Here is a 13,748-nt window from a genome sequence, read left to right on the forward strand (position 1 = left end):
GATAATAATGGAATCAAAGCTGGGCAACACATAAAAATTGCTTCAAGAACTCAGCAGGTCAGGCAGCATCTAATGGAGAGTCAATGTTTCAGGCTGAGACCCTTCATGCTACCTGACCTGCCCAGCATTTTGTACCTGTTACTCTGGATTTCCAGCATCGGCAGAATCTCTTGTGTTTGGGATAGGAGCCATACTTGATCCTGCCGGTACGTGCTTTCAAGCTTTTGTATCTTCAGCCCGAAGGGAGCGGGAGAAGACAGAACGCCAGGGGTGGGTGGGATCCTTGATTTCAGTAATTTTTCAGGCATACAACAATATGCCTGAAAATAGATGCAGAGGAGTGGTCAATCTTTTGGGGTGAGACCCTGTATCAGGACTGAGAGCATAGAGCAGGGGTTCCCAACCTGCTGACCACAGACCCCTTAGTTAATGGTAGGATTCCAGGGCATAAAAGAGGTTGGGAACCTCTGTTGTGGAGGGAACATAGCCTGCAGCTAGAAGTAAAAAAGGTGGGGGTGAATCAGAGGCTGGTAAGTGACGTTGAACTGGATGGGGAAAGAGGATAATGAGTAAGTGGAAGGTGTTGTGGGGAGTGTTTAATTAAAAGGCTACTCAGATAGGTGGAAACAGAAGAGGGGAAAATATAAGGCTGATGGAGCCGCATGTGGATATCATTAATATCTTTGCTTTTAAGCCCATTTATTTAATTACTTCAGTTTAAATTTCCCAGCTACTGCAAGCAGTATATTGCTCCTTCACCTTTCCGAGAGGAACACATTTCAAAGATTCACAGTCTTTGGCATTAAGTTCATAAATTTAGCAGATGCTTTACTAGGAAGGCTGCATCATCAAATACAACCTTCCCGTTAATCTCAGTCCTGTCTGGTAACTGCATACCTCATTCCACTCCTGGTGAATAACCATAGTGACAATTATCTTTTTTTCCTTCGGTTTTGATAAATAAGTCTGTGATATTTGTTTTGCCAAGAACTGTTACTAGGATACCACACTGATGTACGTTCAACTAAAGAGGTGATAGACGATGCAGGAAATGGCTTGTAAAGACATAATTTAATAACAGCACTGAAGTAATGCTGCTAAGTTGTCGATAGTCGGACAACTATTATTTCAAATTGTGTTGTAACAGCAGCTCAGTTCATTTTCTTTTGTTTTGCGATACTGTGTGGAGTAGGCCCTTTGAGCCACACGCCCAACAATCCCACAACCCTAACCCCATCACGGGACAACTTACAAAGACCCATTAACCTACCCCATGAATCTTTGGACAGTGGGAGGAAACCAGAGCATCCGGGGAAAACCCAAGCATTCTGCAGGGAGGGCATGCGGAGACTCCTTGCCGGAATTGAACTCTGAACTCTGGAATGCCCCGAGCTGTAATGGCGTCACATTAACCGCCATGCTACCGTGGCGCCCAGTTGGAAGTATTCCTGCCTCACCTACATGTACGCGGGTTATGAGTTCAAATGTGAACTCACAGATTTGAGTACCTCCATCTAGGATGAACATCACTGTTGTACTACAAGTTATGCACTCTTAGGCAGTGCTTCGGGATTGAGAATGATTTACTTCCATAGGAACGGAGGTGCTCAAGGCCAACATAGGAACAGCAGTCTTTTCTACACACAGGGGAGAAGGGAAGTGATGGAGGAGGTATTTTACAAAGTGAAGTGATCCATCATTTATACTGGGCTTCTGTGCACTTCCAGAACAAGGGCTTAAGGACCTTGGGGCCACCCAAATACTCCCCCTCTAAGTTAAGTAATAATGGTCAGAGATTCACAGGACACTTAGGATACACTTGAATCTTGTCCTGAATCTGCCTATTTCCCTAAGAGAACTCCGAACAGAGAGTCTGCTCTGAGCATGGCAACAGCTCGGCCTGGCAAACGGCAGATCGTTGTAATTGGGAATTAGTTGCCTCGTAGCTCTTTGTGATGTGGATGTTGGTCTGAGAGAGTACCCAATATAAGTTTGCTTTTTCTTCCAATATTCATTTTTTAAACTTGATCCTTTTCCACAGACAACCCAAGGCTACACTGCTGTGTTGAAGACAATGACGAATTGTATTGATTTATCTGTTTAGAGATAGTGAAGACCAAGCCCTTCTGGCCCAATAAGCCTCACCAATCAGCAAACCACCCGTTTAGCATTAGCCCAATCACGTTTCAATTTACAATTACCAATTAACCTACTAACGGGTATGTACTTGGATTGCAGGAGGAAACCAGAGCGCCTGGAGAAACCCATGCAGTCCCTGAGGAGAACGTGCAAACCCATTCCGGATGGTGCTGGAATTGAATTCTGAACTGTAATAGCATCATGCTAACCGCTATGCTACCATGGTGCCCGGAATGCTTTTGTTTAACGGTGGTACGCAAAACATGGGAAGCGTGCTACATTTTCTCAAATCGCATGATGAACCTTCAACGTCAGAGGGGATTGAAAACGGAATTGGTGTCATTTGTACCACAAGCTTGTCTTGCATAGTTCATACAAAGCGAACCACTTCACAGTGCATTGAAGGAGAACATGGCTAAACAAAGCCAGAGCAGCATAAAGCTGCTGAGACAGTAAAGTGCAGGTAAACAGTTAAGGTGTGAGGTCATAACAAGGCACCACACACAAGATGCCTGAGGAACTGAGCCAGTCGGGCAGCATCCGTGGAGATGAATACACAGTCGATACTTCAGGCTGAGATCCTTCTTCAGGACTGTGAAGGGAGGGGGAAGACACCAGAAAAATGGTGGGGAGGGAGGGGAAGGAGGCCAGCTGGAAGGTGATAGGAGAAGCCAGGTGGGTGGGAAAGGTCAAGGTCTGGAGAAGGAATCTGATAGGAGAGGTGTGTGGACAATAGGATAATAAAAAGGAGGGGGGGAGCCCTTGGAGGAAGTAACAGGCAGGTGAGAACAAGTAAAAGGTCAGAGAGGGGAACAGAAGAAGTGGGGGGGGGGGGCTGCAAAATTTGTTTACAGGAACGAGAAATCAGTATTCATGTCATCAGGTTGGAGGGCACCCAGACAAGGTAGATTGTGAGGTTAAGAGTCCATTTTATCATCTTATATCAGTGTGTTTTCAGGCTTTTGTATATTCTGTCTGATGGGAGGAGGCTAGCAAGCAACAGGTACCAAGAGTGTGTAGCAAAGCAGGTCAGTACAGGACCTCTGTTTTCTCGACATTGGTTATAAAGAGTGGTGGCAGATGGTTGTCTCTCTAACTGGAGGCCTGTGACTAGTAAGGATCTGTGCTCTCCATTCTTGCTTTTTAAAAAATCTGTATTAATTATTTAAATGTAAATGTGATAAACATGATCAACAATTTTCTGAATGTTATCAAGATTGAGGCATAGTGAATAACAAGGGAGGCTATCAAAGCTTTCAGAGTGATTGGATCAGCTGGGAAATGGGCTGCAAAATGGTAGATGGAATACAAAGCTCACCAGTGTGCGGTATTTCATTTTAACATTGACAATCTAACACAGTACATGCCCTTTGCCCTACAATGCTGTGCGGGCCTTTTAACCTACTCCAAGATCAATTTAACCCTACATTTTTGCTAACATCCATGTGCTACCCCTTGCTTCTAATATGGTTCCTGCTAGACGAGAGGTCATCTACACAATTATGAAGGGCAGACAAGGAGAAGACTTACAGAGTGAATGGTAGGGCACTAAGACATGCAGTAGAACAAAGAGGCACAGGAACACAAATCCAAATTCTTAAAAGTAGCATAATGGCTTGATGGGGTCTACCTGTGATAGCCAGCATCTTGTACAACTTCTTCTTAAAATCCTAGCTCCTTTTCTTAATGGCTTAACTTATAAAAGCCAATCTAGCAATTTATGATAGCCATACATGGATTCTTCAGCTTGGCCAAGGCCAATTGCAGCAAAAACACTCTTAGCACCTGACATAACACTCATACCTCACACTGAAAGAATGGCAACCTAAATTAGAATTGTGATTTAAGGTAACGACAGCCTAAAAGAATTATGGATTTCCAGTTGAATTGAATCCCTGATCAATAATCTTTCCAAAATAGCTTGCAACTCTCAAAACAAAATCTTGCTCGAGTTTTCAGAGCCACATTGTTATAACCTCAACTGGAGAGAAATGCAGTAGTGTATTATCAAAACAAAGCAAGTTCCTGATAGTATCAGACATTCCCACCCGGGAACACTGCCCAAGACAAAAACAAAAAGAGAAGAGATTGTGGACATACAGAAGCACATCACTGAGCAGAGTAATACAGAACATTTATTGAAATGACGCATTCAATTCAGTCACTTCACTGGCCTGATTAGTACTCCCAAGGGCCATGTAATTAATGACAGAGGAGGTGAAGAGCCCAGCAAGACCACAGGCATGCAGGCCATGCCAGTTTACTGTATATGGTTGACTGATGACCCAATGGACAAAGCCCACCCACACTTTGCCAGTCCTCAGTTGCTTAAGTAGACAGGGCCAGTTGCCTCCAATGGTTAAGACAATAATGACAAAGCTAATGGGTAAAATGTTTCTTAAAAGCTCCTAATGTCAACCGAGATGAACAAGTTAAAAAATTAACATCTATAATTGAAACATAACCCAATACTGTGTGCTATGTTTAGCCTTAAGATTTGACATGTCCAGTGTTTTCCAAATTGCATTTCATCTATCCATATCACTCTTGTTGATGCACAAATAAGCCAATATATTTAAAGGTCTTTGTTATTCGATGAACTTACTTGACCCATTTGTATACGCCCAAGCATTTTCATCCACAGTCTCTATGTTTCTACTGTGTCTTTGCCTTTAGACCTCTGCAGTGGAAGTGCCCGGGCTCCATTTTCTGAGTAGGAAGCTGTCATGGCCTTGCAGCTGAGAAGCAGGCCTTTTGGCTCAACTCATCTGTGCTGCCCTGCGAGCCAGCCCAATCCAGTCACACGGCTCCTAGTCCACTAAATATCTCCCATCCATGTACCTATTCACATGGCTTTCAGAAATGTTGCTCAGTGCTCACCTCAACCACTATTTCTGGCAGCTTATTCTAAATATGCACCACCCTTTGGATGAGGAAGCTGCCTCCGATATCTCTTTTAAATCTCTCACCTCTAATCTTAAACCTGCGCCATCTTGTTGTAGGAGAATGAGGCAAGTGATAATTTAAATTGGCAGACATCCTCATGGAGGGCATTTAAGCACCACTTTCTAAATGGTCCAATGTATACAATGAGGGTGATGTTTGTTCATCTTAATCCAGACAAAACTCCAATTGGCATCTCTTCCTCTTATTTTCTCTCTCAAGTGATTTTACATCCACTGTGTAAGTAAAATTAAATCAATTTATTTTATTTCTTAACTTCCATATCCTTTTTTTATTTTAGCAAGTTGTAGATAAAAAACATAGAAACTGCCAAAACTAAACAGGAACTTAACTTATTGAAATCACAGCACAACTTTTATACAGGACCGAGCTATTCAGCCCATCAGATGCAGGCCTGCTCTCCATCACAGAATCATTGAACACTACAGCACAGAAAGCAGCCCTTCGGCCCACCTAGTCTATGCCGAACTGTTTGGGTTTGGGTATTTGATCCTCCACAATATTCCGCATGGGAATTTAAACTGCAGGTGGCAGTGTTTTTTTTATATGAGGTCGAGTTGCGAGCTCTACATCAACCCGACACGGATGGAGAGTGCGTTCAGAAGCAGTCTGTCACTGGATTGAACTCAGGAACCTCCGTTCTTGAGCCTGGCGCTGATCTCACTGCGCCACCAGTTACCCTGCCCAGTCCCATCGACCTACAACTGGACCATAGCTCTCCAAACCCCATATCAATGAACTTATCCAAACTTCTCTTCAATGTTAAAATTGAACCCACATCCACCACTTGTGCTGGCAGCTTTTTCAACACTCTCACCAGTCTCTGTGAAGAAGCTTCCCCTCATGTTTTCCTTAAACATTTCAGTTTTCCCCCTTAATCCATGACCTCTTGTTCTAGTCTCACCCAACATCACTGGAGAAAGTAGTATTTGATTCTAGTTATTTATGCTATTTAGTTATCTCTGCATTATTGGTCATCAGCTAGACTCTAAGGCAGGGGTTCCTATCCTGAAGCCCACAGGCCCCTTAGTTAACGGTAGATGCCCATGGCATAAAAAAGATTGGGAATCCCTGTTCTAAGGTGCAAAGGGATGCATGTTTCCAGAATATAATTCAACAGATACACTAATTTCGATGGAGTAGATATGGAGACAAACGTGGGAAGCCAATAATCACAATTGCTGTTTACAGCCTTCACGCTACTTAGCTAAGATAAATATGGCTGAGTAAACCTTCAGCTATTTACTGCATATACAATACAATGCTACTGAACAAAAGCCACTACAAGAAGGCCTTCTCTTTGACCAGTCTCAGTGAACTTTTGGCGGTTCAACAAGAACAGATTTGCCAGCAGAATTTGCATAATTTGTTTTGCAAAAGATAAACTTAACCATGACTATGGTCCTGGCTGTTCTCCAAGGAACCTTGCTGAAATAATTCAAGCATACAGTTTGCATTTCCTGCCAACCCCCCCACCCCCCACCGCAACCCACCCCTCCCACCCTGCAGTTAAGTCCCCACTCTCAAAGAAACAGTTCACAAAAGGAGGATAACGATCTGTAGACAATGACTTCAGCCAACAAAGATGATTTTTGCACACTGGTTGAACGCCCAAGTTGGTGCAGTCTTTCATTGTTTCTGCTAAGGTTAATATTCACAAACTAGAGAAAATCTGCAGACAAAATGCTAGAGGAATTCAGCAGGCCAGGCAGTATCTACAGAAAAGAGCAAACAGTTGACTTTTCGGATTGAGACCTTTCATCAGGCCCTGGCGAAGGGTCTCAGCCCAAAACATTGAACGTTGTTATTCGCTGGATTTATTGAGTATACTCACAAGAAAATGAATCTTAGGGTTGTATACGGTGACACTCACAAAGAGTTATCTCAACCACAAAGAGCTTAAATATATCCATTCAAAAATTTAAAAAAGGTAGAAATCTTTGTTCAAAAATTGAAATTCACTTCTGGATGCATTTTACATTGTCAACAACCTTGTTACATTAACAGTCTTACATTTTCCTATCTCTCTCAACCTTTCCTCATAAGACAGGCTCTCTAATCCAGGTAATTTGATAATAAATTTACTTTGAACTTTGAAAATTAAAACTGGCAAAAAAGTAGAACAACTGCAGCAGATCAAATCTGGCTGACAAGCCACGCAGAAATACTGAAATTTGCTATGTGTCTTATAAGTCCCCTCAAAAGTTAACAATATTTCCTGCAAAATGCACTAATTATGCAATGGGTTCCAGCACCACTCAGCCCCTCTGTCACAGAATCTTATATAATCACTCATTTAACTCATTCCTGCAGATGAACAGATTTCAATCTCAAGCACTTGGTTCCAAGTAAACAAAATGCTTGAAATTTCAATTCAACGGCTAGAATGGAATAGTTGGAACAGGAAAAGAATTCCTTACAACCTGTCATTATCTCAATTATAAAGAGCTTAAATATATCATTCGAAAATAAGTAACAGAGAAATCTTTGTTCAAAAATTGGAATTCCAGGGTCAGCCCACACAAAGCTGTGGGGTCCAATAATATATGTGAAAGACTGTGAAGCCCAGCTAACTAAGGTCCTGACGAATATATTCAGCATCTCTCTGGAACAGTCCAACGTCCCCTCAGTTTTCAAGGCTGCAACCATCATTCCTGAGCCAAAGAAGGTGGAAGTAACCTGCCTAAATGACTATCATCCGATGGTATTAACATCAACCATTGTGAAATGCTTTGAGCGGCTGGTCATGGAGTGTAATAAAACCTTTCTCCTGGCTACACCGAATCCTCTCCAGTTCGCTTATCACTCAAATGGATCTACGGTTGATACCATTTCCTCTTCCCTCTACTTTGACATGTTCCACATGGAAAATTGGGTCCCATATGCCAGCCTGCTGTTTATGGACTTAGTTCTGTGTTTAACACTGTCATACCCGAGAAACTAGTGGGGAAACTGTCCTCACTGGGTCTCAGCACCTCCCACTGAAACTGGATACTGGACTTCTTAACAGTAAGGGTACAGTGTGGGCACCAATGTCTTTAGTCCCATTGCACTGAGCACTGGCGCTCCCCAGGACCATGTGCCCAGCCCTCTGCTGTTCACACTGCTGGTGTACAACTGTGTCGCAGGATTCAGCTCAAACTACGTCATCAAGTTTGTAGATGACACAACAGTGGTTGGCCTCATCAACAATGACAATGAGTTGGAGTACAGAGAGGAAGTGGAGCAGTTACTGAACTGATATGAGAACACAACATAAGGCTGAACAAGGAGATGACCAAGGAAGTGACTGTAGACTTTGGGAAGGTGCAGATGAACTACCCCCTCTGCACGTACATAGCTCCTCTGTAGAGAGAGTCAAGCGCATCAAGTTCCTGGGAGCTCACATCATGGATTACCACACCTGGCCCTGCAATATCACCTCCCTGAATAAGAAGACACAGCAGCACCTCCACTTCCCAAGGAGATGGAAGCAGACAAGGCTCTCTCTTCCACCCACCCCATCTTAACTGCATTTTACAGAAGCACTATTGAGAGAGTCCTGACAAGTTATATCTCCATCTGGTATGAAAGCAGCAGAGCATCAGACCAGAAGTTCCTACAAAGGACAGTTGAGAGTATGGCTGAGAGTACCACAGGGGTCTCTCTACCAAACATTGGGGATATTTATCAGGAGACCTGTCTACGCAGGGCCCTTAGGATTATCAAGGATCCCACCCATCCATCCAGTGTCCTCTGACTTTCTAGCATCAGACAGGAGACTCTGATGCATAATGACAAGAATGGTCAGGATGAGAAACAATTTCTTCTCTCTGGCCATCAGGCTTCTGAATTCCCTGCCACATCGCATTCTCAATGTCACCAGATAATTTGTACTGTACCTGACAATATTTAATTTATGCACTTTACTTTGTTTATTTATGCATAATTCATTTGTAGATTTAATCCTTGCTTTCCTAAGTTACCGTGTGTTAAATGTACTACCATGTTTACACTGTGGTCCAGAGAAACCGGGTCTCATTTGACAGTATTCATGTATACAGTAAAATGAGCTGCCAGCAACGGTGGTGGAGGTGGATATGATAGGGTCTTTTAAGAGACTTTTGGATGGGTACATGGAGCTTAGAAAAGTAGAGAGCTATGGGTAACCCTAGTAATTTCTAAGTAGGGACATTTTCATCACAACTTTGTGGGCTGAAGGGCCTGTATTGTGCTGTTGGTTTTCTATGTTTCTAAATGACAATATACTTGACTTGAAAGTCACTTCTTCTTGGATGCATTTTACATTGTCACCAACCTTGTTACATCAACAATCTTGTATTTCCCAACTTTGCTCAACATTTCCTCAAAAAACATACACTGTAATCCAGGCAGCATCCTGGTAAATCTCCTCTGCACCGTTTCTAAAGCCTGCCTGTCCTTCTTTATAATGAAGTGACTAGAACCAAAAACAATACCCCAAGTGTGGTCTAACCAGAGTTTTATAGAGCTGCAACATTACCTTGGAGTTCTTGGAGTCAACCCCTATGACTAATGAAGGCCAACACACCATATCACCCTATCGACTTGCACAGCAACTTGGAGGTATTGATAAATGTGAACCTCAAGATCGTTCGGTTCCTCCTCACTGCTAATAATCCTTGAATTCCGCCTTCAAGTTTGACCTTCCAAAATGATTCACCTCACGCATCTTCAGACTGAGCTCCATCTGCCACTTCCCAGTCCAGCTTTCAGTATCCCATTGTAACTTATGGCAACAATCCACATCACCATCAAAATGCATGTTATCTACTAACCCACTCTTCCACTTTGTCATCCAAGTCATTTAATCAAATCAAAGAGCAGGAAACATTCACATATGCCCTTGGGAAATATCTTAGCTCATTGTTCCAAGACATTTCCAAAGCCAACAATGAAATGTGAATCTATCATAGACTATTAAAGTGCCCTATGCATTCTGCTGGAATTACCAAGCAAGCAAATGGTTTTGGTAACCTTGCTAAAGAATGTATAGTCACTCCAAAATCAGGTCAAGCCAACCATAAACGAATCTGACCTGTGTGATTGGATTACAAAATTATTTGAGGGAATATTCTTGAAAATTGTTACATCACTTTGGAAAACCAAAATTGCACAACAGGGGGCATTGCCTACAAGGCCAGTATTTATTGCCCAACCCTTCAGGTGCCTTTTTCGGCTGTTTCAGTAAACCCACTGAAAGCATTCTCACACCGTGTTGGTGAGTGAGGGGGGGACGGGATGTTGGACCACTAAAGATACATTGACACATTCCGACTGAAGATGATGCACGGTTCGGAGGGCAAGCGGCTGATAGTGGCTTCCCCTCGCATGATTTCCCTATTACGTCTTGATGGTAGAGTTTGGGCCGAACAGATAGATTTTGGGGCGTACGTCTGGAAACGTGTAAACTTGCCTAAGTGGTGGGGGGTGGGTGGGTGGGTGGGGGGGGGCGGTTAGGCAAGGGAAGTCACTTTCTCGTAAACAGGCATCACCGAAAACTGGACCACCATTTAATCTATCGCCAGTGTCAATATTCAGCAATCGCCCCATCACATTCCTACCACCCCAGCCATCTGAATGTCTCCAAAACAGTGCAAGACCCGTCGTGCAAGGGCATCGATTCACTCCGACCGAGGTGAACAGAACACAACTTGTTCGTGGTCAAGGTGAAGTGCCTCCACTTGCAAAACAGTCAAATCGCCTTCACACACATTACGACATGGTATGGTGAAGAAATCGATTAAAACTCAAATTAGATTGATCGGGGATGTTAAGAAATCCCACAGTGTGCCCAGGGTTCAGGCGGATAGATGCCCTGTTTACATCGCAGAAGGTTACATCTCTAACGCCCTTCTCTGAAACTGACAGCCTTGCTGAAATCCAGCGAGGGAGTAGAGGCGATTGAACAGGGATTACATCATTTCATTGCATCTTCTTGCAAGTCCTATAAAAAGGTCCTTGGGAAGTCGCTGATGTGCAGACAATGAAAATGATTGGGGGCGGGGGAGAAGAGAAATGTTTTAACACTGGTGCTCTTTCCGTCTGCTCCGGGAACTGAAACAATGCAAGAAAGCGTCTGCCTAAAACCCAAACCACTAGGCTGAAGTTTAACTCAGGAATATATAAAAAATACCTCCCCTCCCCCGCTACGCCGAAACAAAAGCACCAGAACTCTTTTTTTCCTCGTTCCCGCAAGCCGATGCCGTGAAATGCGTGGGTGCTCTTCAACAAAGTTAAAACACACACACACACGCAGTACGCGATGTAAACAATTTGGTAATCAGGTATTACAAAACACGTTCAAAGCTGGTCAAGGCTCCCGCGCCAGTAAATAACGATTCGTCGAAATGACCACACACACGGAAAGGGAAAGTGACGTTACAGGACAGTGTGTTGCGGGCTGGAGGAGGAAGCGAGTCAACAATTCCCGAATGGAGCACGAACTCCCAGAACCGCCGCAATACTACAACCTAGGGGGAGGGGAAGAGGAGCAGGCCGAGTCTGCTTGCACCATACTCCGATGGATTAATCTGTACACTGGACAAACCCAATAATATATCAATATTTAAAGACGTCATCATCTCCCCCTCTTTCTTGCTAACTATGGAGTGGGGAAATAATCACCCCCCAGAGACGCCTTCAGTGAAAAGTTTACGTCTCTCCCCTTTAAGCCGGGTCTCTCGCTATTAAATCTTCTCATTACCATACTTACGGTTTTCGTCATCAGCGTGTAGTAAAGATGCTGCCCGGGACAGGACATCCAGAGGGGTCTCCATTCCTTAAATGTATCTGCATATAAACCTCTGCAGCCTGAAAGAATGAACGCAAAACAGAGCACACTGCCTGTACCACATCAAATGGAGAAACTCGGCTTCATCTTTTCGAGTGAGCAAGAACGCGATACAGTCATTCAAAACAAGAGGCACCAAAGCCTCTAATATAACATACAAAAAAAGGCAAGCTTTAAATCCAGAATCAATATCATCCCTCCTTCCCTTCATTATCAACTGCTGGCGTTCACTTACATTTCTTTTTCTGAGTATAAGTGTAATGTCTACGTGTGGCATTTGCAATGTCTAGTCGCAGTGCTATTTACCTGTTTGATGCCAGCGCCTCCTTGGCTGTGAAGTAGATACCCTGACGGGGGAAGAATGTGAGGAATGATGGAATTCTCTCATGGCAGGTGGTGAAAGTGATACAACATCATTGGCTCAGAGCAACTCCAAACTCGGAATAAATTATGTTAATAAGCGCCAGGCGTCATATCCTCAGGTAGAGTCAGTGGGGACGATGCGGAAGTGTCTGAACATGACTAACCGTAACCTTAGCCTTGGTCTCGTCACGGCGATTTTAGTGTTATTCAGAGAGATGACTCTTCAAAGGCGGTGGTGGTGGTGGTGGGGGTGGGGGGGGGTCATTCTGATTTTCCTTCTTGCTTTGCCCAGTGTTTAACATCAAATGCACATCTTTAAAAATCGGCAAGGAAATTCACACTCGGCATGGACTGGAGTATAGCTCCTGGACATGGTTTACCCATTTTAACTTCAGGCAGCGATTTTTTATCCAAAATATTTTACATTGCTTTGAGGTATTCTGCTCCCACAGGGGAAGAATAGAGGTCAGCCTGCAATTCATTTTATTTATAAAACGGGACTTAAAGCGAGAAACGCTTTCAGGTCAGGTATTAGTGATGGTTTTTTAAAAATTTATTTCTGAACGGCTCCAAATAGGCAGATTCAATGAACACTCGCTGTCCATATCATTAATTGGGGAGAGCGGGGTACGGGGAAGGATGGAAGCATCTATTTTTAGATGTAAAAAGAAAGAATAGTTTTCATAATAACCTAAAAACACAAGTTATTCTAAATAAAAAGTCATTCAAGAATTTCTGCAGATGCTGGAAATCTTGAGAACGCACACAAAACCCATGTGTCTTTCAACACAGTACAGAGCTCTGCCCCGTTCCTTCCCAGTCCTGATGAAGGGTCTCGACCCGACATGTCGGCGGGTATTTGCCCCCATAGGTGCTGAGCTTCAGTCTCCGGACGTTTCAAAAACATAAAAATAGTTGGTTAATCACCGTGAGAAACGATCAAAGATTTAATCAGCTACTCTTCCTAGCTTCTAGTTCTGGTTTTCCAGAGTATATGCAATGCATAATTTATTGTAGTAATTAGAGGAAACTTCACTGGGACATTTTTTTTCTCTTTAGACAATGCACGGAATTAAGGGTTTCGACCCCAATCACTAGCTTTTCATGTACGGTACCTGACTCATCGAGTTCCTCCAGCACTTTGGTTTCTTGCTCCGGTTTCCAGTATCCGCAGCGTCCTGTGTTTTCCTCTATATTGAGTAGTTTGGCAGGTTTTACCTGGTCTCTTGCTTCTTTTCATCCGTCTGTCTCCTCCCCCTGGGTCCCTTCCTCCTTCCCTTTCTTCCTCGGTCTAGTCTCCTCACCTATTAGATTCCTTCCTTTCCAGCCCTTTATCTTTCCTACCCATCTGGTTTCACCTGTCACTTCTAGCTAGCCTCTTCCCCTCTCCCAAACTTTTTTTTTCTTCTGGCGTCTTTCCCCTTCTTTTCCAGTCTTGAAGAAGGGTATAGGCTTGGAAAAGTCGACTGCT

The 13,748-nt window shown here is 43.5% G+C and overlaps 1 protein-coding gene across 1 annotated transcript in view; it reads right to left on the bottom strand.

Annotated features, from left to right (window-relative positions):
* The window catches only part of vgll4b (vestigial-like family member 4b), a 130,886-nt gene extending 118,604 nt beyond the window's left edge, over positions 1 to 12,282 (bottom strand). Inside the window, exons 1-2 of the mRNA XM_059944065.1 lie at positions 12,221 to 12,282; positions 11,837 to 11,934 (exon numbers count right to left, since the gene is read on the bottom strand). Coding sequence (XP_059800048.1) covers positions 11,837 to 11,900 — 64 coding nt within the window. The 5' untranslated portion in view covers positions 11,901 to 11,934; positions 12,221 to 12,282. The remainder of the gene's footprint in view (positions 1 to 11,836; positions 11,935 to 12,220) is intronic.
* Between the last annotated feature and the right edge of the window lie 1,466 nt (positions 12,283 to 13,748).

This window comes from Hypanus sabinus, chromosome 19, assembly GCF_030144855.1.
Source record: "Hypanus sabinus isolate sHypSab1 chromosome 19, sHypSab1.hap1, whole genome shotgun sequence".
NCBI classification, from domain to species: domain Eukaryota; kingdom Metazoa; phylum Chordata; class Chondrichthyes; order Myliobatiformes; family Dasyatidae; genus Hypanus; species Hypanus sabinus.